This window comes from Ambystoma mexicanum, chromosome 6q, assembly GCF_040938575.1.
Source record: "Ambystoma mexicanum isolate Mex_15411 chromosome 6q, UKY_AmexF1_1, whole genome shotgun sequence".
Taxonomy (NCBI): Eukaryota; Metazoa; Chordata; class Amphibia; order Caudata; family Ambystomatidae; genus Ambystoma; species Ambystoma mexicanum.
Genome location: NC_090937.1, coordinates 1476984777 through 1477010991, shown reverse-complemented (window position 1 = coordinate 1477010991; position 26215 = coordinate 1476984777). Strand labels below are relative to the sequence as shown.

At 44.8% G+C, this 26215-nt stretch overlaps 1 protein-coding gene across 1 annotated transcript in view; it reads right to left on the bottom strand.

The window, feature by feature from the left end:
• Nucleotides 1-26215, bottom strand: part of THNSL2 (threonine synthase like 2) — a 385764-nt gene that overhangs the window by 275910 nt on the left and 83639 nt on the right. The window contains exon 3 of the mRNA XM_069632200.1: nucleotides 522-716. Within this exon, the coding sequence (XP_069488301.1) occupies nucleotides 522-716 (195 nt within the window). The remainder of the gene's footprint in view (nucleotides 1-521; nucleotides 717-26215) is intronic.

The following is a 26215-nucleotide window of genomic DNA, read 5'->3' as shown; positions in this document are numbered from 1 at the left end:
AAAGTGAGTTATTGTGATAGTGTACATAACCTTGAATATTAATTATATAAAGACTGTGTTTTAACTAAGACAGCGTGTGGACATTCCTTTGTGGGGGCTTGGGGACTACACTGTACTTAAGAACCAGCCTGCATCACCTCCTGAGAAGCTAAGCCTTGATTGCTTGACCATAGCTACCAATAATAGAGAATCTTGGCTGGGTTCCTCTGTGCCTCTCCTCTACCAAATAGAGAGCAGAAGTACAGACACCCCCCTTCAGTCTTTACCCTCAACATAACCCCCCATTGCTTAACTGTCTCTGTGAATGAACTCCGTACATATTTTCAACATACACCAGCCCAAACTACTTGTTTTGTCAAACCGTGTTTTTATTTATTCATTTATTGGTAATTTATAAGCCACCTATAAAACAAATGGTGTTTTAAGGCTCCTTCAGCATGTTGCAATCATGTCTGCGAAAAATCATGATTGCACGTATTCTTTCTGTTATTGTTGACAATCGCACAGTGCCAGTCACTTACCCACCACAATGGTGACATGCTTATTCCTTTTCTTTAGGAAATACTGCAAAAACTGCCCCACGCATGACATGGCCAGGTCCTTGAAGGCGTGAGTGACACCATGCCACATCTCCAGGATGTTTAAGCCATTCCTCAGCCGGCACAGGTGGACAATGTCTTTGTGTCGGAACCTCTTGAATGCACCATCAATGAGATCTACGGAATAAAAGAGACCCTTGTGATACACCCTTAAAAAGACATTGAAGACAATCCAGGATCCCAAATCATTTGCATTTTAACATAGGTACCAGCAATGGTTGAACTTTGGACTTTTGCGCGAGCCCTTAAAGAAATGTCAATATGCAGAACCAGGCAGATTCCTAGTGGGTGCTGAAGAGAGCGTCCACACATTAAATTGTCCAACTCCAAGCCTTGAGGATCGGATCCATGTTGGGTTTTCAGGATAGCCCTCATTAAAATTCATGAGATACATTTGCATACAATGATTCTAAATGTATGAACATTTTTCCTCATGAATATTAATGAGGGATATCCTGAAAACCCATCAGGATCCCGGACCTCGAGGCCTGGAATTGGGCTAGAGCAGAACACCCTGCCATAGTTGCGTACATTTTGGCACATGCACAAGACACCTCATTCCTATGCACTGCTTAAATTAAAAGTGCAAAGTACATTTACAATGAGAAACATGCGGACGTCAGCATAAGTTTGCTTGCATTAATTAAGCAATAGGCCCTGCGCAGGGGGTGCATTAGCGCTTCAGGTAATGCCCCAGGGCCCATAATTGCAAGACCGAGCAAAGTGAGGGCTTTAACGCATGCCCCGTGGCATTATATGAAGTGGTACTGCCCCCCCTGCTCAGAGCTTATTGCTATTAGTATCCCGGCCCGTAAGACCCGGGTACTAAAAGCTTTTGCTTTAATTTGCAAAACGCTTGGTTGTTTCTCAACTGAGAAAAAAACAACAAAAAACAGCTGCCAAGGAAGGGAAAAGAAGGCCGTTCTCCCTTTCGATGGCAGCCATTGTAAATAGTAAACAAAATTAAACAAACAAAATGGCCACCACAGAAAGGGAGAAGTGGCTACGTGCAGTCCCGTCTGCCTTTCCATGGTGGTGTGTCGTAGATCAGGAGCGGATGTGCTGGGGACAGAAGTGTTCCCAGCGCGTCTGCTCCGGAAAAGGATTAAAAAAGCAGGTAGGTGGGGGGTGGGAGGAGGGAGAGAAGAGAAGGGAAATCTGGGGAGGGGGTTTGGGAGAGCACTTACCTCATACCGCAGTGGGGGAAGGTGGCAGCCTTCAGCCCTAAGGAGGCTTGGAGCGGCGGGATTACCATGAGGTAATGCCCCCCCGGTCCGAGCCTTCTCATTGGCGGAGAGGCTGCCACACTCCTTCTCCCCCACCAGATACTAATTTATAATAAACTCATAGATGTTTTACAATGAGGCAATATTATGTGGAAATTCCTTAGAGCAGAGAAAATTATTTATATCAAACCACAAGTCTGTTATCCTTAATTGAAGATAATTTCTGCCATCGGAAACTGTTGGAGCTTTTCCAACAATCTACTTCTTTTACTCTGACTAGAACTTCTGTAACATAGACAAGCTGGAAATTATAGGGCTTCCTTGGTCATGTCACAATTAAAAACACATGGGAAGTGAAGGAACATGAAAGTGCTCTGTGGCTAACACAGATGTGAAGTAAGGGAGCAGCCCTCAGGTCCATTATCTTAAATTGGCTAAAATAACTTAGCAGTTGGCTAATCAAGTCAATACAAGAACAATACTTTTGCTAAATGCTGGGGAAAGCCATATTAGCAGCTAATTAAGAAGACATGTATTTATTTATTTATTAATTAATTCATTTATTAGCATTTATAAAGCATGCATCAGCCCTAATGCATCGTGGCGCTGTTGCAGAGATAATTGCTGGTTACATATGAAAAAACGTAGAACTTATTGTTAACAGAGTATGCATAAGAACAAGACTTAGTTACATGATCCTGGTGCTGTTCACAGAGTATGCATAAACCTGCCTTAGTTACAAGAATCGGATGCTAGGTGGGGGGAGGCTAGCTGGGTGGGGAGGGACGCAGTGGGACTGAGAGTGGCTATATGAACAGGGTGGTTTTAAGGGTTTGCGAAAGGTGGAGAGTGCAGGTTCAGCTCTGAGTGAGTTGGGTAGGGCATTCCATAGTTTGGGAGCTATGTGTGGGAAGCTGATGCCTCCTGCGTTAGCTCTTTTGATGGGGGGGACACAGAGTTGCTTGTCGTGATTACTTAGTTTGGGGCGTGTGGATGGGTCTCTGGTAATGGTATCTGTTAAGTATGGTGGGGCAGTGAGATTGATGAATTAATGTATTAGGGTGAGTATCTTGAAGTTGATCCTTTCCTTGACTGGGAGAGAGTGGGCGGCTCGCCAGCCTGGGTGGCGTCGTCCCTTTTGGGGATGCTGAGGGCTGCGCAGAGCGCGTTGTTTTTGTACTATTTGCAGTCTGTGGAGATTTAAGTTAGAGGTGCCTGCAAGGAGAGCATTACAGTAGTCTAGTTTTGCTCCTATTGTGGCCCGGGCAATGGAAAGGCAGTTTGGTGGTGTGGGCAGAGGCCGAGGAAATGGCACTGACCTGACGAGTGATCAAAAGGGTCGAGTTCAGATAGACTCCTATGGTCTTTACGGTGGTAGAGACAGGTATGATGGAGTTGTCAATTGAGCAGAGACCATTGGCTGCCATCCAGGTTCGGATGGTAGTGTAGATTTGAAGGAGGGCTGCTGCGTCCTGGTCGTATGAGCCATTGAGAGGGAGAAGTACTTGCGTGTCGTCGGCACAGTTTGTGAAGGCTATGCCGAGTCCAGTGTGTCGAAGAGAGGCTTCATGAATAGGTTGTAAAGGGTAGGTGCGGTGCATGCCACCTGGGTCACTCCGCAGTGAATGGTGGTGGGAGGTGCATTAGCCTGATAGGAGTAGACCTTCATGTCTCTGCCCTCTAGAAAGGAAGTTATCCATGAGGTAGCTCTTGTGGAGAAGTGGGCTGCGTTGGAGAGATGGGAGGTCAAGATGTTGTGATCAACCAGGTCAAACACGGCAGAGAGATCCAAGAGTAACAGGAGGGCTGGTTTGCCCTTGTCCATTATTTAGGTGATTTGTTTTTTCAAATCTAAAAAGGGTGGTTTCTGTGCCGTGGCCTTTGCGGAATCCGATTGTCTTTTTCCTAAGATGGCGTTAGATTCAAGGTAGTGTTAGATGTGGGAGTGGGTGGCTTTATCGAGGATTTTGAGGAGGAAGGGGACTGTGGTGACGGGTCGGTAGTTGTTGGGGCAGGCAGGATCTAGGGACGGCTTTTTTAAGAGGGGACGGACCCATGCTTCTTTTAGGCTTTGTGGTATAGTATCTGTGGAGAAGGAAGCATTGATAAATGCTGTGATGATCGGGGTTAGCGCTTCGGTGCATTGTTTGATGATGACAGGAGGGCAGATGTCTCCTTTACAGGTGGACGGTTTGATGTGTTGGAGGAAGTCTATAGAAGTATAGGTGATAGGTGTGTGCATATCGTATTGTTTGGGTAGAGCTTTTCTCTGTGATTGAATTTAATCTCGGTGTAGTTTGATTTTATTAAGGAGGGCTGCCTGAATACTAAAACACAATGCTTCGTCTTTGTTGATTTTGTCTGGGCTGGTGGAAAGGGTGATGAGTTCTTTAAAGATCGAGAACATTTCTTTGGATTGGCAGTGGAGATTCTAAAGTTCAACGATTCAGATTTGGCTCTAAATATTGCTTTTTTGTATGTAGATGTGATGTCTTTGAATTCTGTCAGGGTGGAGAGGTTAGGTGTAGTTTGCCACTTAGCTAGGGCAAGGCGTTTGTTGGCAGGTAGGGTTGATCGTTCATCCGTCAACCAGGAGTTGGTGTGCATGGATTATTTTTCCTTCTTCTCCTCAAAAGGGGAAATAGATTTGATGGCTTTGGTGAGGGTGTGCGAGTAGATGTTGGCAAGAGAGGATGGATTCTTCACAAATGGGGGTTAGAGTTCTGGGATGTCAAGAAGAGGGAGGAGGTTGGCTTTGGTACGTTTTTTGGAGCTTCGGACTTTAGCTACAGGGGCGTATGATAGCATTTTGGGAGGAGGTCTAGTAGGAATAGAGAATTGGATACAGTGGTGATCCGTCCAAGAGTGTGGAGCTATGTCAGTGATGGCGGATGGGCAGTTGTGGTCTGCAATCCAGTCAGTGGTGCAACCTTTACTGTGAGTTGGCTCAGTGACTCTGTGGGTGAACCCTAAGTCTGAGAGCTCTTGGCAGATGAGGCGGCTGCTTTGTCCTTTGGGTCATGCAGGCCTAGGTTGAGGTCTCCAAGTAGGATAGTTTTAGTGGAGCTTTTTAGGTTGTTTCCTAGGATATGGAGGAGATGTTTTTAGTAGTCTGGGGCTATACCAGGTGGTCTGTATGTGATCAGAATATTTATGGTATAGGTCGGAGATAGTGCTAGTTTTACATTAAAAAGGTCGGTGTTATTTTCCTAATGTTGGTTGCAGTGTCTGATGGCAAACGTTTCTTTGGCGATAAGAGCTCCACCTCCGCCTTTGGATGTCTTACGATCCTGTCTCAGGATGGTGTAGCCTATGGGGAGGGCTAGAGAGATGGCTGAGCCTAAGGCTTCATGGAGCCAGGTTTCCGTGATGGCCAGTAGGTCAAGGTCATTGAGGTTGATGAGGTCATTGATTTCGAGTGCGTGAGTAGGGAGAGAGGGAGCATTGATAAGAGCCCATTTGAGGGCAGAGCTGGGAGGGGGCTTTTTGAGGGACGGGGTGGGATGTAGATTGGTGGTAGGGGGCGTGGGAGGGGCCAAAGTTGATCTGAGAGGAAGGGTGGGAATGACGCTGGGGAAGGTGAGCAGAAGGGGGGGGCTGGGTATGGTGAGTCAAGAGGGATTATTGTAGGATTGGTGTCTGTTGCAGGTGGGAGAGTGGGGGTAGGCAGGAGCGGGAGCTTAGACGGTAATTTCTAAGGATAGTGGTGATAGGTGGGCAAGGGTATAGACTGGGTTCTGAGTGTGCCCAGGGCCTTGAGAGCATTGATTGTAGAAGGGTTTGACTCTCAGGCTTGGCCAAGTGGTGGCAAGGTATGGAAGTCGATGAGGTGGATGTGGTAGTTTGGTGTTGTAATGGAGAGGAGTGTGTATAGGTGAGTGGCAGCCTGCTGGTGGTGAGCCAGTAGGTGGCTAGGGTGAGAGTTAATGATAGTGTGAGGAGATGAGGGGTGAAGGAGCTGAGTGTGTATTTGCGGGATTGGGAGAGGGCTGGTATATGGGTGGTGGTGTGATACATTTGTATAGTAGGATTACAGGCAGTTTTTAAACAATAGAGGGCAGATTGGGCGCGGTGCATGAGCTGTACAAACAATTGCTCAAACTGTTCTAGGCAGATTGGGCGCAGTACAGGAGGCAACAATTCTGGGCAGATTTGGCAGGCTCTGTGAGACGTACAATCAATTGCTCAAACAGTTCTAGGCAGATTGGGCGCAGTACAGGAGGCAACAATTCTGGGCAGATTGAGCAGGCTGTGTGAGACGTACAATCAATTGCTCAAAATGTTCTAGGTAGATTGGGTGCAGTACAAGAGGCAACATTTCTGGGCAAACAGCGCACATTGTAAGAGGCATATAATCGATTAATCAGACAAATCTGGGACAATTGTGCAGGTTGTCTGAGGAATACAGTCAATTATTCAAATAATTCTGGGCAGGTTAGGCAGGCTGCATGAGGTGTGCACATCAAGGATTAGGGATTTGGAGCGTTGCTGCTTGTTCGTAGAGTGGCATGCTGCAGTAGGCGAGTCAGAAGATTATGCTTACCTCGTAGGTGTACAAGGAATGGGGCCGGCACTGCGCTTCTATGCGTGAAATAAGGGCAAACAGGGCCTTATCTCAACGGGCCTTGCCGAACACGGGCCGGCTTCCGCCTACTTGCGGAAATATGGAATTAAAAGCCGGCCGCATTGCCTAGCAAGGAGACGCTGGCCTTTCTTGGAGGGCTGGCGGCCATTTTAAGAGCAGGCAACAGCCTTGTATTACTACCAAATGGTAGCGTGGATCATCATCATCTAGAATATTTGTGGCAGGTAGTTTGGTCAAAAGCAGATTTTTTGTGACTGCAGCAGGCTCACCTTTCAGGTGGATAGTGCACCAGAGGTGACCTCGTTGTTCCGGCCGCTCCTGCAGCACGAGGGGGTCGAGGAAGGTGGCTGGTGATCCGCAGGCGATGCAGTGAGAGATCCTGCCCTCTCCTTGATACGAGGGTGAGTGTGACCTGTGTTTTAGGGTTGGCTCTGTTAGTCATTTTAAAAGTATCAAAGATGGCAGGGTCAGCATTTAAGATATGGCCCCCTGTACCAAAAACTACAATAATAAGTACTCCATGATGGTGGCAGGCTAGACTCTCAAATAAAGCTATGCCTCAGTTTAGGCATAGTGCATGGCGTGACTTATGATCATGGCCCCAACTTCCAAATTGATATCATACATGTGTCAGCTCCTGTGAGTCAGCTCTGCTGTGAAAGGTAATGTGTATTCCGGCCAGGTGGATTGGAACCTGGAGGACCAGGCCTCTTCTTTGTTCTCTTTGTTAGGGCAGGTAACACCCTCTGCCAGAGACAGCCACACAGCCAGCAGCTGTCGTGGGCCAGGGCATCAAAGGAACACACCCATTTCAAAAGAGTAGTCTCACACTGGAGTGCTGCATTTCTAAGGGCCTTTGCTTATTTTTTCTATTTATTTATTTATAACATTTTTGAAATGCCCATACCCTGGTGTATCACAGTGTTTGGTACAATAGTCAGTGACATAAGGTAAACAGGTAGAATTAATCGTATTTGTCAAACAGCAAAGTTTTTACAAGCTTTTTAAAGGCAGAGTATGATTGTTCATTTCTAATATCGGCTGGTAAGGAGTTCTAGAGTGTAGTAGCGGTAATGCAAAAGCTGACCCCTCCTGCTCTTTTGTTCTTAAAACAAGGAGTGAGTAGGGTGATGCTTGAGCTGGAACTTTGTGCGCGAACAGGGAGTTTCTGGGTGATGCTGTTGTTGAGGTTGCAGGGTACTTTACTGTAGATGCATTAATGCGCAATAGTGTTTTGATGTCAATACGCACTTTGGTTGGTAGCCAATGGGCTTTGCGTCTGGTTGCTGAAATGTGATCAGATCTTTGAAGGCCGAGGGCGGCTCGAAGGACTTTATTCTGTAGAAGTTGAAGTGTATCCATATTAGATGCTTATGTGCCCATCCATAGCACATTGCAGTAGTCAAGTTTGGTGAGTATAAGAGCTTGAGTGAGAGTGAGGCAGTTACTCGGGACAGGAATTGCCGGCTTAGTGAAATGAGCTTGGACGTGTAGGCAGTGGAAGATGTTAGAGCATTAATGTGCCTGGTTATAGTAAGTTCTGCTTCAAGGTGAACACCCAATGTTTTGACCTGTTTCAGGACAGGAATGATGGATCAGTCGATGCAGAAATAGAGGAAAGAGGAGTCAAGGTTTTTTCGGCTCATGGGGAGAACCCACAATGAGGAGCTCTGTCTTATCGTCATTAAGACAGAAGCTGTGGATAGCCATCCAGTTTTGTATGGTGCTGTAGATTATATTGACTGTGGCTGTGTCCCAAGGGTAGTCACCTGTGATGGGGGATGAGTATTTGGATATCATCTGAAAAGTTGGTGTAGATGATCCCCAGTGAGTGTAGGGGGTTGCACAGTGTCTTGGTGTATGTGTCATACACTGTAGGTGATAGGCAGGTGCCTCCTGGGACACCTAGTGGTGCAGGGATGGGGTCAGCTGCATTCTGACCAGTGAACATTCTGGTGGTGCGTTCACTGAGGAATGATTCGATCCATGATGTGGCTTCCGTTGAAAAGTGGAAGTGATGGCTAAGGTGATGGCAAAGGGTGTCATGGTCTACTAAGTTAAATGCAGCAGACAGATCTAGTAGGAGAAGGATCGCTAGGTTTCCTGAGTCACTGATCTTATTGATTTGGATTTTCAGATCGGGAAGGGCAGTTTCCATGCTGTGTTTTGGGTGGAAAACTGATTTTCTCATGCCGAGCATATGATTATGCTCTAGGAATTGTTTGATTTGTGCGTAGACGAGGCGGTCAAGTACTTTGAGTAAAAACAGGACCGTGGTAATGGGTCGATAGTGGGAATGGAGGATCCTGGGAGGGTTTTTTAGGAGTAAGGTGATCCAGGCTGCTTTGTTATTTAAGGGTACTTCACAGGCCAGGAAGGAGGCATTGGCAAAGTTTACAATTGGAGGGTTTAAGAGATACGATGGTAGCTAAGACTTGTGTGAAATGGTTGAATTTGAAGGAAGGGGCGATGCTGAGTGGGTCACACTTGTGCGGTTGAGAGCGGTTTGCATGGGTGCTTTGGCTAAGAGCATTGCTTTATTAGCATCGGTTTCTTTCCTCGCAGTGACTCAATTTTAGAGGAAATGGCATCTTGAATTGTAGTACGTCAAGCTTTGTTAGTGTGGGTTATAGTGTCCATGGGTTTCAGTGCCTCCATTTCTCTCAGAATGAAAAATAGTTATTTGGTATTGGAGACTGCCTTGGAGATCCTCTCGTTATAAGAGCTGGCTTTAAGGTGACAATCGCTTTCATATAGGAGAGGGTGGCGATGTCGAGCGAATTGCAGTTGCTTGGGGAGGTGTACTTTCTGAAAAGATGTTCGAGGGCTTGTTTGTTCCTCCTAAGGTGACAAGATAGTCAGAGAACCAGGAGTTGTTTGGCTTATGTGGTTTGGGAACTTTGGCTTTGATTGGGGCATGTACAGCCATAGTGTGGAGGAGACAGACATGGTAAATGTTGGTTAATTCCTGGGGGTTCATGTTGGCTGGCAGGGAGTGTGCATTGAGCCTGGCCAGGACAGTAGGCTTCAGTAACTCACGAGTCCGTTTACAGATGTTCCGGACTCGTACTGGGTTTAGCAATGGAGGGATAGATTAAAGTGGATGAGGAAGTGGTCTGACCACGAGATTACATTAATTGATGCAATATCAATGGTAGCATTGCCTGTAAGGATCCAATCCAAAGTTTGCCCTGTGATGTGGGTAGGTGAGTCAATCAATTGGGTGAAGTTCATGTCTTTTAGTGCAAGAGCAGTAGCTTTAGGGTCTAATGGATCATTGAAACCCAGATTGAAATCACCCAGAATGATACATTTGGTAGCGGGTTTCATAAGTGGTGTAATCGGGATGGGGATGTCTAAGTCAAGCCAGCCAGGTCCATTGGGCTGGTGATAGAGCAGTAGTAGGTTGTATGCGATTAAAGGGTTAGTAGAAAGCTTAAGTAGCAGCATTTTGAACCCTGGGGTGGAGGGAATGGGAGTGGATCTGATCTGAAGAGATGATTTTGCTTTTCCGCATTAAGGCGATCAGTCCTGAAGATGGTGTAATTGGGTGGGGTGGCTAGGGTGAGAAGTGGACTTGAGGCGTTATGAAGCCAGGATTTCGTAATGGCTAAGATGTCAAGGTGGTGTTCTGCAAGAAGATCATGGACATAACTGGCATGTGCTCCTTGCTCCTGGCAATGGCTATCTCCTGGCAATGGCATTGTTCTTAGTGAGAAGGGATGGGGGCATGATTAGAGTAGGCAGGAGTGCTCTCCTCAAAGGAAGGACACTTCCATCATTTTGGTTCTCTCTGTCTCCTTTTCTCTTTCCTATCCCCTCCACTCCCTCTGGAGCAAACCACTTTGGGTGTGAAATCAGAAGGGCACAGTACACTCCGATCAAGAGCAGGAATTGGACCACTAAGGCAGGCTAGCTTTATTTCAATCACCGGGGACTTCCGCCTTTAAAAGAAGGGTGTTCCACTGCTTCTTCGGAGCCTCTCAAGACTCTAAAGATTTCCTCTGAAACACCTCAGAAGAACTCACTGGATTTCCTTTGGGAAAGTTTCACTTTTCAAAGCCCTCAGCCCAAGATGAAGAAAGAGCTGTGCAAGGTAGAATAAAGGTCTATCCCTCCAACCCCTCCCAGGGCAAACTGGGAGTGACCTTCAGTGTGGATGAAGCCATGCCACTCTGAACCAGATTCTCCTAAAGCTGGGAGAGCAGACCCTGAACGGAACCACCCTGTCCCCGAGTCCCTCTGAGTTAGCCTCACAGCAGCCAGAGGACCAGACCAGCTAAATCTCACTGCTCTGCCGCATCGAACTGGTTGCACTAAGTTCACCACACCTTGATCAAGAGGGAAGGAGCTGGTGCTGGAATTTGCGCTCCTCCCACAATCCAATCTATTGCTTGCACTTCAACCTGCTCCACGCTTCATCATGCCCTATCTGAGCCCGACACCTGTTAGACGAATCAACTGCTCAACACAGAGACCAAATCTGAATCTCTGGCGAGTCACACACCAAATCTGACCAGGGGTTACAACCACGGCTCTCTCCGGAAAGCCCTCGAGTGGCTGCTTCACTGACCTGCACATCAACGCCCCCAACAATCCCCCTTCGACTCCACCCAATGGCTAAAGCCAAACTGGCCTAACTGGATTCCACTGTTCGGCTTCACAATGCGACCGCATTTGCTCCGGTTCAACACCCCATGCTGCTAGGACCCACATGGTCCAACGTACCCAAACTGAGCTTGATCTGCTTGCATCATCGTTCGACACTTGGTTCGATATTGTCAACCCACCCAAGAACTAAAACCATGTCGCACTTATACTGTGTTTAACTATTTATCCACTACACTTTTCACAATAGGCTGTAGGAATTGAGATCTATAGGAGTTGAGATCTATTGAACAAGTTTTAAGCTTGACTTACCTTGTGCAACTCACTGTAGAACCAGCCAATGTGGCGGTATGTACCCGTTCCACAGGCAACTCTGGGGGGTAACGGCTCATGGCCCCAGTTACCAAGCTGAGTGAAGCGAGGGCCATTAATGTTGGCTCAGGGCTGTTAGCCCCCAGTGTTGCCTATGCAATGGATACATAAGTCCATTTGCACACCAGGTTACAAAAGTGGCAACCCGGGGTGCTAAAAAAAAAGGATTTTCCTTCCTACAATGGGACACTGCGCAGGTCCCGTTGTAGGAAGGAAGATCTTTTACCAAGATGGGCGCAATGGAAAGAGAAGGCGGGGATCCGTACGGATCCTCTCTTCCCTTTCCATGGCGGCCGTGGGAAGCTGAGAGGAAGGTGCGGCTGGGGTGGCAAGGGCCAACACAGATGAAACAAGGTAAGTTTGTGTGCAGGGGGTTAATAAAGAAAAAGAAGCAGGGATGGAGGGCGGGGAGAAAATAACGACGGGGAGAGCCAGCCGCAAGGCGGCTTGGAATGCAGGCTTGTTCCAGCAGTTCTTAGCCACCTGATTGGCTGGCTCACCCGCCCGCAGTGCTAATGTATGCAAGCAGAAGAAACTGAAGTCTAACCCATAAATAAAGGTTTTACAAATTGTACCTTTTGTGTCAGTGTCATGCTTGTGATACCATGCCCTCCTTTCAAGACAGAGACATTATTTAATGTCCCATCCTTTTTTTAGAAACCATTTTATTTCACAGATGGGAACTGTATAATCATTTTGGAACTGTTTGATTTTAAGACCACGAAATCTTCATTTGTTCATTTAGTCAATTTCAAAACCTTTATCAAACACATAAGTACTTTTCATGTGGCATTATGTACCCGTTCCACGGGCAACACTGAGGGGTAATGGTCCGCGACCGTAGTTAACAGCCCGAGCAAAGCGATGGCCATCAACATCGGCCTAGGGCCGTTAATCCCTGGTGTTGCCTGTGTAATGGGTAGAACAGGTCATTAACACCCCAGGATACCAAAGCGGCAACCCGGGTTGCTAAAAAAAAAGGATTTTCCTTCCTACAATGGGACGCAGGGTGCGGTCCGTTGTAGGAAGGAAAATCATATACTAACATGGCTGCCATGGAAAGGGAAGCTGGGATGCGTATAAAGCCCCGCTTCCCTTTCCATGGCGGCTGTGGCGGCAAGAGCCGCCACAGCCGGAATGAGGTAAGTGGGGGGTTAATAAAGAAAAAAAACAGAGACGGAGGGTGGAGGAAGACGGCGGCAGGGAGAGCCAGCCGTCAGGCGGCTTGGAAAGCAGACTTGTACCAGCGGTTGAAGCCTGCGTTCTTAGCCACCTGATTGGCTGGCTCCCCCGCCCGGGGTGCTAATATCTAATAATTGCCAGATGGCATTACTTCGAATTCTAAATATGCCCTGTGATTGGGAGGTTTTACTTGCCACTGTCAAAGTGTACTCTGTGTTGAGAGATCTAAATTCCAATCTCAAAGGTCAGCACAGGAACCAGACGGTATGAAACCGATACTGTACACATATGGAAGGTTCCTCACATGAGATGCATTCTCTAGATATTACTTGACCAAATGACCTGCTTCATTCCTCCCATTTTCTTTGACTCTCATCAGGGTTGTGCTGGATTGATGGTTCTAGGTTCAAGGTTAAACTTCTACCCAATAAATCCTAGGTTGTAGAAGTCATGGAAAAAGGTATTGAAATAAAGGCTCTGTAAACCATATTGGAATTAGGTTGGTTTATTGAGATGTGGGGTTAGCCCACCGGCTCTTCTACAGCACACGATTAACTGATCTCTACTTTGCATCGTTCCCTTAGCATTCCACATTCTCTGTTCCACGCTCCACGCAGGGAATGATGGAGGTATGGACACAGAACATAGAATGCAAGAGGTATCTTTCCTGTCATTGAGCATGAGGGAAGTGGAACGCTCTAGAGATGGGATTGACGTGACTCATAAGAAATCCTGTTGTGGTGGGCTTAGAGTACTGGAGTGGATTAGAGTAGTGGTGTGGCATAGAGTAATGGGGTTGGGTTCAGTAGTGGGGTAAGTGGTGTGGTGGGTGTTAGGGGGAGAGTGGTGGGGTGGAGTAGGAGAGTGGTGGGACAGAGTGGTATAGAGCGGGTGGGGTACTGTGGATAGAGTGGGTGGAGGTAGGGGTAGAGTAAGTAGAGGTAGAGATACTCTGGTTGAGCTAGAGTAGTGGATTAGTATAGAGTGGTAGGGTACCGTAGTGAGGTGGTGGTGGAGTAGGTTGGGGTTGAGTGGGTCGAGGCAGGAGTAGACTTGGGTAGGAGTAGAGTTGTGGTAGGGATAGTGGGGTGAGGCGGGCTAGAGTTGGGCTGGATATAGGGGTGTGAGGGTAGAGTTGGGTGGGTAGAGTGGGGCTGGGGCATAGGAGGCGGGAAGGAATCTTACAAAAAAATAAAGCGCCCCATGTGCTTCTGACACTGGAGGCACATGGGGAAGGTGGCAGGGGACCTTCAAAACACAGAACAGGCCTTTCATTTGGAGGGGACGAAAGGGGCAACTAGAGGAGCAGGCTTAGTCTGTCATAAGGCTGCAGCCAATTCTATCTCTGTAAGTAAAGACATCATGTGTGATCACTTTGCTTGGACCCGCTTCGCAGCATAGACCCAGTACGCAGCTTCATGTCTCAGAGTTCCTCATTGGGAAGAAAACAATTTAACGGTTAAATGTGATTTTATCAAATTATGAAACAAAGAATCTATTTTGAACGAACCCAAAACATCTAAAAAAAATAACCTCCACTCCAAAAACTACTATTCCCATTCCCAAGCACATTGCTAAAAAATAAATGTTTAAATATTTTTTGAGGTGTTTCGGGTTGTTCAAATTTGATTCTTTGTTTCATAATTCGATAATATCACTGCATCCCACTGCATACCAATTAAACACGTAATCATTGGATTGTATGGTGGAATGTAACAAAACATGCCATTTAGTGGTTCGGTGATTTCATGCCACCCCATTGACATTTGCAATACCAGACAATCTGCTTCCTGTGGCAATGGTCTAGGACTCATTTTGGTAACTGTTCCAACAATATATGCAAAAAAGAAAAATAGCAGGATGGTGACTTTTTGCACATAGTGACCTACAACAAAATGGGTTGGGTTAGAGTTAGTAGTAGAGGGGGTAGCATGAGTTGCTGATGTGTGCAGATTGGAAGAAACCACTCTGTGTGTAGGTAAACTTCTATTTGATTTGTAGTCTTTTGTTTGCGACCTGGGTTGGGCATAACCTGCGGTGTGCATGCATGCTAGCAGTTGTGAGCGTGTGTGGTGACCCAGAAGGGTGCATGTGTTTGTCATGTCGAGTGTGTTTGGCATGGAGGATGCCAGTGTTATAGAAGTGTGAATGGATAGGGGGGAGCACTAAAGGTTAGTTGCTAGTTAGTCTTGGCTTTAGTCAAAACGATGCCATGGGCGGCCCCACGCCTATCTGGTCCACCAGGGCATAATGAACAGCATTGAGTAAGTCAACGGCATAATTTGAATCATTTGCCATGTTTAAACTTTGCAAATGGGCATTACCAAAACACTGTGTGCGGAATGTCATTAACAAACCAGCAGACAATAATAGCCTATCCCTTACCAGCACTTGTCTGCATGGTAAGGATAATGGTGCAGTCTTGATGTGTGTGGTTGCAATGTGGTGCGCGGTTCCCTATGTCAGTTGCATGTCCTTACGCATTGTATCATCATTTCATTTAAGCCTGTCTGGCACCAATTAAAGGAGGAAGAGAACAACTCGAGCTTGAGGAGAGGGACTCTGGAGTGTGCATGAGGGATGGCAAACAAGGGGCGAGTTCTGAGTGAAACTGATGCAAACCAGTAACAACAAGATGTTGGCAGGAAATACAATTATAGTGCTTGCACACTTTTAACTGTTCTTTCCCAGAAAAGTCCCAGGGTGCCATCTTGAAAGCTGCGAGTTCAACACTTCTGCAGCGATCAAAAACATAGGCCTTGTTCATCATAATGCATTATATTCCATCTCTCTCTCTGCCTCTCCCTCTCTCTCTCTAAATATAAAAACAAAATCAGACTAGCAGACATAATCATGCATATCAAATAGCAACAACATACAACACCAAACATTGGCATGACTCAGAGACAATGGGCCTCATTACGACTGTCGCGGTAAGGCAACAACGGCGCCGGTAGTGCTACCGGCACCGTTGTTGCCATGCCGCAACATTACGAGTTTGCTCATGGGTGCAGCTCTGGATGCTTGGTCAGACCAGGCATGCAGAGCGGCATCCGCGAGCAGACCAGGATGGTAGCAACGGTAACGTTATAAACTGTACCGCTGCTACCATCCTCCCCATTCCCATAGAGCCCTATGGGGGCTCAAATGTGAATGGGGACATACCGGCTCCGGGTCCCGCGAAATGGAAATTACCAGGCCCTCCAAGGATGGAATGGCCCAGTAATTCCCCTTTCGCGGGTCCTGGAGCCGGACCCGAGTTTGGGGGTAGCCTTGTAATGAGGCCCAATGGCACCAGTACAACATATAAAGGTGCACATGATCAACCCTATTTTCCACGTCAACTCAACAAGCACTGAAAGTTACCTACGTTCGAGAGCAAATGTATAATTTTATTTCTCCAGTGGTAGTTATGATGGGGTGCAGTGCAAGCAAGAAGGGGCAACAGTACATAGCAAAGTGAGAGCTCATGCCTCAACATGGTCATCCCTGGTGGTGCCACACAGCGTGTCAGGCCCAAGCATGACATAGTTTGACCCTTCCGGATAATTTGTTCATGGGGAACTCACTGCATCGACAATTATGGCGTATTCGTGGAGGAGGATGTACGCGTAGCCCTAAACCGACGCAGCGCAGGCCGGGATCTAGAAAAAGGATGCACGGTCACTCTTGCACGGATGGGCCGATAAAGGTAGACCCATGTGCTATTTTGTCTTTTATTTCAGACTGAGGAACAATAGTAATCCTCTGTCCGTTTCAAGATCCCGGCCCGCACTGCAACGTAAATAGTATGTAGTGGGGGGTGGAGGGTTGCGGAGACGTTGGGGTTGCAGGCGGGGCTTTAAGTGGGATTAGAAATCGGGGTAGGGCTCTCGTTATAGGTACATGCGTACTTAGGCCACGCCCCCAAATAAGTGTCACTCTCCTTCGCCTATGGGCGGGCTGGTAAAAGAAGTAGAGATGGGGTGCACTGGCATTATCACCTTTGACGCGCCCAACCCCTCCTTTTAAACAAAATAAGGGGCTGGGTGCTCCAAAGGTGTGACACCAGTGTGCCGCAGCTTGCAGGCAGCCCTTTCATTCAAGGAACTGTGTGGTAGGCAATGCTTTAACCACCGGCTCCTTGAGTCAAATGTCTGCCTGCTGCTGATGTATCTGAGCTCTGAAAAAGGAGCGGGCTGGATGCTCAGCTCCTCTTTTGATTGCAATTAAATGGTCATCACCCAGCATGAAGCAAAGGGGCTTCATGCTGGGTGGGGACTATTTACTCAGAAATAAAGGGAGGGCTGGTTAGGCATGTCATGCCGCAAACCCTACAACTCACCCTGAATGGTTGCATGTGCTGCACCACATTGCAAAGCAGGTCATCTACAGAGTGGGACCATATAGCAAGGCCAGGCCCCTCTGCATAACTACCTGCTGCTTCAAGGAAGCCATCTCCAAATGACAGGCCTGCCACATGCCCCGTGCACACGTGGAACATGTGCCCCGGGTAGCAAAGAGCTGCCCTGACAACCTACTGGCAGCAGTAAAATGCGAGTCCCCTCCTCCAACACAATAGGGGTCAGATTTATTTATTATTTTTTTTTTTTTTTATTGTTACAGTTGATAAATCAACTTTTCAATATAAAATACAGAAATAAAAAGCATTACATATCAATTCAATTCCACCTTGATAACATGACAACATAGATTAAAGCTTACAAAGATAAAAAGGAGAACCATAAGCATAACCATAATCATAACCAAAGCCTTGGCCAATGACTGAATCGATCCTCAGATCATATCTAATCAAACTAAATCCTTAATGACACTAACTATTAAAATTTCATTCAACTCTCTATTTACAATACAGCCCACAGAAAAGTAAAAGGACAGAAAAGTAAGAATGAAAACTAAATTAAAAATTCCTTCCTGTCTTCTTTATCCTTACAATGCAAGTGAAAATGAAAACTAAGTTAAAAGTTCCTTCCTATCTTCTTTACCCTTACAATACAATTTATTCTTCATTATTTCAGCAGCCAACGCCCTTATACGATTTCAAAGTTAAATACATTTAATATAACCAAGGCATTGATTGAACACATTCTTGCTTAATGATCGTACTCAACTATCACATCAAACATTGGATCATTTGTTGTCATCAGTTAATTTCAAGGCCAATAAATAGTTGACTATTGCAATTCTGACTTTGGTCAGTCTGGTATTATATAAATACCACCACAGTGATTCCTTCGACAATAGTGTGTAATCTTCGAAATGAGGTCTAAAAAACACAGTTCTTTTCTCAATTAAAGAGGGGCAAATGACTATTAGATGATGTAATGTTTCCCTCACTCCAGTAATTTTACAAAATCTACAATAGCTCATCTTTTCAGAGATTAGTTTCCATTTTGCTAATACATCCCTCGTATGCCAGATGTTAAGCCTAAATCTCAAGAACATGTCTCTATGTCTCGCACCCGGGAATTTCATTACGTATGATTCAGCTGTTCTTAACTTCTTTATCTCCACCTTATACACATTTCCTTGTTTACTATTTATGCATTGGTCATAAGTCTTCCACCAATCCCATAATTGAATTTTGGTCTTTGCTTTCACTGGATTAGTGATCAACATATTATCAGATACGTCAGTTTTTATCAAAAAATCTCGAACCATTCGCCTCCACAATGCCATCGCATGGTGCTCTGTCGTTAGAATATATGTTGACAAGATATGCATGATTGAGTCTTCTACTATTGAGATAAGAAATTTACGATATATGCAGCACATTTTCCACATATATATTGTGTAGAGTGATGTCAACCCAAACTCATATCGAATTAAATGTATTGACACCGATTTGGGCAGCTTCAAGATCGATTTCCAGTAAATACCCTCTAACACAGACCAAAACCTATCATCTCTCCAGGATCTCGTTTCAGCACCATAGATCACTGTTGGTACTGCTTTCTGGCAGTAAAATATGATAATAGGTTTCCATGTAAACATTCCATATTTATGATTCAATAAGGTAGCCTGGGCAGTGGCTGTTTTCATTTTCTGTCTAATTTCCTTATAATAAGGTGTGTCTGCCTCAGTTGTATTTACATTGAGGCCAAGGTATTTATATTCCTTAACATTTTCCAACCGCTGTGAATGCAAAAACCAGGAGAGATGAGCGGTCTTTCTCTTGTACTTATTTTCAATCGTCATAGTCTTTGACTTTGCCAAGTTTATACTCAATTCATTTTGCTTGACAAAAGTTCCTACAACTTCCAGCAGCCTCTGTAACCCCCTGGCTGTTTTTGACAGCAGAACCAAATCATCCGCATAAAACAACCAGGGGATCACACTTGCAGCCAGCCGTGGAGAGTCCGCCACCACAGTCTTAAAATCCTCAGCTATATCAGCTATATAGAAATTGAATAAGGAGGAGGCCATTCGGCACCCCTGCTTCAAGCCTCTAAAGGTAAGAATGTTGCGAGTTAGGGTGCCATCGAGTGAAGTTCTCACTTGAATTGAGGTATTCGTGTGAAACTCCTGAATCCAATGTTTCACATATTCCGGACATCTCCTACGTTCTAACTTCCTGAATAGCAGAGGCCTAGAAACAGAGTCAAAGGCGGTTTCGAAATCTATGAATGCCATGTACAGGTTTTGATTCATCTGGAGTTTTTAATGGCATGAAGGACCTGTAGATTAACTCCTGTTCCCAGCCCCGGGCGAAAGCCCGTCTGAAATGGATCATTAATTCCAGATTTTACGGTCCATTGGTTAAATTCTTCCAACACAAAACGGGCAAACACTTTCCCAGGTGCATCCAATAATGCTACCGGCCTATAATTTCTGGGATTAGTTCTATCCCCTTTTTTATAGATAGGGATTAGTATCGATTTCTGCCAAGAGGTTGGTAATTTGTTTGTGTAAATTACTTGATCAAATATTACATGCAGAATGGCAGCCCATGCTTCAGGATGTTCTTTTAACATGGAATTTGAAAGCCCATCCGGGCCGATTGCTCTTGAAGAGCTCAATTTCTTTATATAGTATAAAATATCTTCCTCCAGGATTTTTAGTTGTACTAATCCCTTAGGAACCTGACCTGGTGGATATTTAGCCCAAGTACTACTCGCATATAAGAATGAATAATACTCTGTCCAAACTTCCTCCGGCACAGCATTAACTTGGCTAATAGATTGAACAGGAACATATACACTTTTTATCAAACCCCAAATCAAAGCAGAACTTTTAGTTGTCAATGAGTATAGCATGATTTTTGCATCTTGAGAAATCATATGAGCTCGATGCTGTTTTAGCCAATTTTTATATGAGTTCTTCATTTTAATAGTTGCTGCTTTACGTAGTACAGGATCCCATGTCTTGATTCTATGTATCTCCTTCCTGAGTTGTGTTTTTCTTAAGGACACCTCATTATCACTCACGTGTCTACGTGTTTTATAATCATTCTGCCCCCCATTAACGCTATTCTTTTTGAATAAATGCAAGGCTGGAAGATAGTTCCCCTCTTGATATAATAGGTTTGGCTCCAACATATCTTTTGGATATGAGATGATTTTCAGTAGGTCTGATAACATAGGCAGCGTCCATCTGAAACGATTGCCCTTCGCAGAAACCACTACGGAGTTGTGATATGAATCCTTGGCTTTCCCCATCAAATCGACATTCCATTGCCATTTAATTGCCAATATGCTGTGATCACTCTGTTTAAGCTCTAAAACTTTGAGCTCAGTCAGCATATTGAACATATTATTATCAACAAATATGTAATCAATTATAGACGTTGATTTGCCTCTTCACCAAGTACACTTAGGGGGAATGTCTTCAGATATTGCACCATTCACCATATTTAGACCTCTTTCACTCATCAGCAAGTTCCATTGTCTAGCAGTTGCCGATAGTTTTCCCGTGTCACTTCCCAAACAATTCATATTCAAATCACCCGCCACAATAGTGTGGTTAATCGTGGCATCCCTTGCTATTAAGTCTAAACAGTCCCCCATGTCATTTAAAAAGGTGCTATCTTTAATATCCAAATGATTCCAGTAGATATTCACACAGGCTATGTTTTTTTGGCCATGCGTAATTTTTACAACTTGAATATGCCTATTTGGGGAGTGCCACGGCATCAACTTCCATCCATTACCAGTCTTGAGTACCACCAACAGACCCCCTTTAGGTCTACCACGATTTTTACTAGTCGCTGGTATCAGTTCCAGTTGATGGTTTTCCCAGACTGGCACAGATTCCAACCATACTTCTTGGAGCATTAATAAGTCATATTGTTCTAACTGTATCTGAGACGTGGAGGACAAATGAGCACTACCTCTCGTATTCCAAGATGCCGCCCTTACAAGTTGTTTTCCTGTGATGTTATTTAGCTAACATCTCCTCTGCATTACTTCATTAGCTGCAAAGGTGACTACTCGTGATTGTTTGACAGGCATATTGGAATACGAGACTGAGACCGGATTTTGCCTCCATGGTTTACCTTCAGGCATGTTGAACAATTTTGGTTGAGTTAGTTCACTTCTCTGCGTATTCTCAGCCAAATTCAGTAACATGAAACCCATCTGATAGATTTCCATTCTTTCTTGCCAGATTGCATCCTTTACCATATCTGATGTCATCCAGATCTTAACCACCGTTCTATCATATTCATGAATGAATTCAATCTGAGCTAAATCTGATGACTTCACACTTTGTAGCCGTGGAACATTTCCCAGAATATTTAGAACTGATGATCTATTTAGATCGTGCACCCCAAATTCCCCCCCCCTGCACTGCATTATCAAACTTACATGAGTCAGCTCATTACAGTTACCATGTCTGCCGTTCATTCTCTCATTCTTTTCATTGTTTCTCCCATTATAAGTTCTATTAATGCTAGGAGTGTTCTGGGCACAGGGGATCAGAGGTAACCTCACCTCTACTTGCCTGCCGACAACCCCCCTATTCAATTCCAAATGACTCGACGGAGCGTTCACAGGCACATTCATTCTCCCCTCTTTTAACCACTTTGGAGGGTTTTCATCCATGTATTTAGGGGTCATTACCGGTTGTGTCAAATATTGGCGCAGTGATTTTTCAATTTCTTCTCTGCGCTCTTCTAATGTTAGATATTTCTCTGGTCTAGGCAGTGCGAGTAATCCAACTTCTGAAGATTGATCAACCTCACCAATTCTAGCCTCAGTTCTTTTGTCTACCTCCTGTTTCTCGTTCATTTTACCAATTTCTAGGACCAATTTATCCAACGGGGCATATTTTAGTTCAGATTGAGAGGTGTCTGATTTCTCCTTCACTACCTGAGAGTGTAGTGTTGATAGACCCTTTATTTTGGCTATTGCCGCATATTTTCTCACAATTGCAGCACTTTTATCCTGCAATCGTTTATCAGGCAAGGTTAATAACTTTATGAATTGCCTGGAGTTTTTACTTTTTTGCAGCTTTGTTATTTTCTGATTCTTTTCCTTCTTTTGTGATAGTACTTTAGTCCTATGAGCAGTTTTTTTAGAATGTATCTGCAGATTCTGAGCAGAAAATATATTAAAAACTGGAATATCTGATGTGACCACCTTATGCTCTGTAGCATTAAAATGTATTTTATTTTGTTCTTTTTGGTCACTTATCTCTAGAATTTCCTCCCCTTTTTCTTGATGCATCGCACAACTATTTGTTTGTTCTTTACATTTTTTCTTTTTTGGTTTTGTAACGATTGCCTTTACCTCATTGGCTTGATCTTCTTTATCTAAACACATTATCGCTCGCACAACCTCTACTATTTGAGTTTGTATGGTTTCCTTTTGGTTATTGTCCACTTGTATCATCGGGACATTCCTTACTTCACGTTGATCATTTATCGATCTTGATTCAACCAATTCTTTTAGTAAAAAGTTTTGGTCTGTAAGACGAGAGTCTAAGGATTCATATAGTCTGGCCAGTGTAAAAAGGGCAGTATTCATAGCCTGTAGTGTAATTTCTGTCCCTAATGTTGCAACTAGCCCTCCACCTTCATTTAGGTCTCTTTCTTTAGTCCTGCCCTGTCGTGGTGTAGGATGCGTAAAGGAAATTGATAGTACTGAGGACTCATGTTGTGAGTCAGTAAACATCACTGGTGATTGCGAAAGATGGTCTCCTTCATCCAAATCACCAGCTTGTATGTCCTGATTATTCATATTCGAATTCAGAGGCCTAATGGCCTCCTCTATACAAATATCAGCACATCCATTCTCTGATTCCTTACACACGACAGTCACTCCCATCGCTCCTTTGGTACCATCTTGTGGACAGGTAGTTACCGGTGCGTGTATTAGTACAGTGGTTATTTCATTTACTGGGGGTGGTACAATCAGACCCGTTTTAGCTGGCACAACAAATTCACCCAAAAGGTCCTTCTGACTGAAGGCCATCATCAGGGAATCAGAGGGGGAGCATAAGTCTATTGCACAATTTGCATCACCCTCCACTTTCTCAGTTACATTTTGCACTTCCTGCCCAACATTAGAGACCACTACTGTTGAAACACTTAAGGGTGGGCTTTCTTGGTAAAATTTGTGAATATCCGGCATATTCGATAACAATCTGGCGCGTGATACGTTCTTGCGAGGAGCGCTCGGAATGCTGTTAACACGTTTGGGAGTAACCAATGCAGTGTCAAAATCATCATTTCTAGCGCCTTTAGGTGGCATGCCTGTGCATAAGGTAAACATTTCACCAAGTTAGTGGGAGACTTCACAACACTTCACTAGAAGCAACCAAGGCTTGCCACTTATACAACCAGTTAAAGCAGAAAACAAGTCAATTTTTATAATGTTGATTCACCCCTCGCCACTCGCTAGCTCAAACAGCCGTAACAGCCCTTTTGATAGCCCTATCACATATGCACGTCCACAATACGCGTGTACTACTCCCAATGTAGGGTTTGATAAGAATTGGCTGACTGGGGAAGTCGCAGCCAAAATATCACGTGAAACTATAAAACACCACGTATAGATAAGTTTTCACAATACCTTCAAAATACAGGTTGTAGGAAACGCTTGCATTCTCATGTTAACCTAAAAACTTCAAAAGGACCATAGATTTTCTATTCGCTCAAACCAGCCAACCCAGCCTCACCAGCGAACAGCCAACAGTACTTTGCTGTACTTTTCGCGGGTGCGCAGCGCGTGTGCGCTAGGCTGCGTGATTTTTAAAGGGCAGGCAAGGCGTCATAGGTCAGGGGGCAGGTCCATCAACCAAAACACACCTTAAAAATAAAAACCAAGAAGGGAATTGTAAGTGAACTGCTTCGTATTACACGATCATCAAGAAGCCCACAGTGTTCTAGTATGCTTCTATGTAAATGTAAATGTCAGCACACAGTCACCTCCTTTTCCCTTTGTAGAAGTCCAGGCAGACCAGGTGTCTCTGTTAAAGACGTCCTCCAGTGCCAAATGAAATGAAAGCACTCGATCGTACTGAACGCTTTGAAAGCACAAATAAAGTTGAAAGGCTCAGATTCCAACAGCAGTCAAAAGCCAACACAGCCAACAGTACTTTGCTGTACTTTTCGCGGGTGCGCAGCACGTGTGCGCTAGGCTGCGTGATTTTTAAAGGGCAGGCAAGGCGTCATAGGTCAGGGGGCAGGTCCATCAACCAAAACACACCTCCTTTTCCCTTTGTAGAAGTCCAGGCAGACCAGGTGTCTCTGTTAAAGACGTCCTCCAGTGCCAAATGAAATGAAAGCACTCGATCGTACTGAACGCTTTGAAAGCACAAATAAAGTTGAAAGGCTCAGATTCCAACAGCAGTCAAAAGCCAACACAGCCAACAGTACTTTGCTGTACTTTTCGCGGGTTATTTATTTATATACAGGAAGGAGCAGTGCTTTTCTGAACACATAAGTATGTAAAATAGATAAGAGATTAGATTTGACAGGAAGCAGTGAGGGGGAGTTTGAGGTACCTTCTGACCAGGTTGTGGAGGTGAGTAAATGGAACAGTCACTGGGGACAAAATGTGGACATACATAGATTAAGGACAATCGACATTAGACATTTTCTAGGTGCAGGAAGGCCGTTCAGCCAGCTGTGTTAGAAATTTGACCATGATGGATGAAGTGCTAGAGCGGAGGCAGAGAAAGTGAGGGACAGAGGCAGGTTAGAGGCAAGGGGAAAACATTACATGGAAGGCAGATGAGAGAAAGGTTAAGAGGGCAACTCAAGGCGAGTAGGTAGGGTTTTAGTTTGGTTGTGAACATGGTATCCGACAACAGAACCTGCAGATTCAAGAGTGTAAGAGGATTCAATTCAACACTACAGCTAAGTCAATGCCTAGTCTGGGATACTGAATGGAAACCCTTATTGATATATCTTTATGTCCAGGTCATGCGTTCTGGATGACTACCCCTATATAACACCCCTCTCTTGGAATCCCCCTGACCCCACTGAGCCAAGAAGTAGTTCTGTTTTGCAAGTTTAAAGGTTTATTTGATAATTTAAACTATATATATATATCACGCTTTATAATAAATTAATAATTGAATATCACACTGAATCTGAGCAGTAATCAATAATGGATAGTCTGGCACTAGCACACTTGTGAATAGGAACAGAAGAATAAGGTGGTAGAGAATGCTTTATATAAATTCAGATGGATGTAATGTTGAATGAAAATGCAATACAGAAACTACTCAATATGATTTCAACAAAACAATGTAATCACTTTTCTCTGGCAATCCACTCCCCCCCTTTATGCAATGCAAGGAAATGGAAGGAAAGCACACAGTTCTCAGAAATGCAATCAAATGTAATTCAGTTCACCCCAGCAAGCTTAGACTACAGAAGTTTGAAACACAGGCCCAAAATGCTTTTACATGTGCTGACAATGAAGTGAAAAATATGCTAAAATGCTTTTAATTCCCTCTAGAGGTTCAGGGTGAGTGGTATCTAGTTAATATTAGTCCAGGCTCACTCTAGCAATGATTCAGGGATGGTTCTTAAGAGGCAAACGAATTTTTAGCAAGGAAAGCAAAGAAGCTGCTGTTTTCACACGTGGAGAAATTTGCAAATCGTGGTAAAATTCGCGAGTGCGTTTTTCGCGATTGCGGCAAAAGTATAGGGGATAGGAATGCGGTTCGTTGAAAAGCCACGATTCCCAGCTTTCAGAGGACTGCAAGTCTCTAAGACAAACGGTCACGGAGATATGAGCGATATGGTAAAGGTCGTTTTTCAGATTTGAAATTTTAAAGTTCAAAAAGACAAGTGACAGCTAGCAACTAGAAAATGACAGGTGACAGCTTTGCAAATGACAGGTGAAAGTTAGGAGACAGTTCTGGTTAGATTAAAATAGATTGAATTATATTATTGTAACTAAGAGATTGGTTCTGCACAGTTCTGCTAGGTACTCGCAATATATTTTTGAAATAAATGGGCCTCGCCACGGATCTGGTCAGGTTTTCTTCACTCGCCACGGACGGTCTCTGCGCACAGCGTCTGGGTCAGCTCTACTCTGCTGGTCTGGTCTGGGTCTCTGGTTCTGATCAGGTCTGTGGGTCCGGATACAGCGGTCTCCGGCTCAGCTGGTCTCTCTCTGGATACAACACTGCTCTCTGGCAAATGGCAAGGGTTCTTGCAAAGAATTCAAACAACTCGCCTGGCTGTG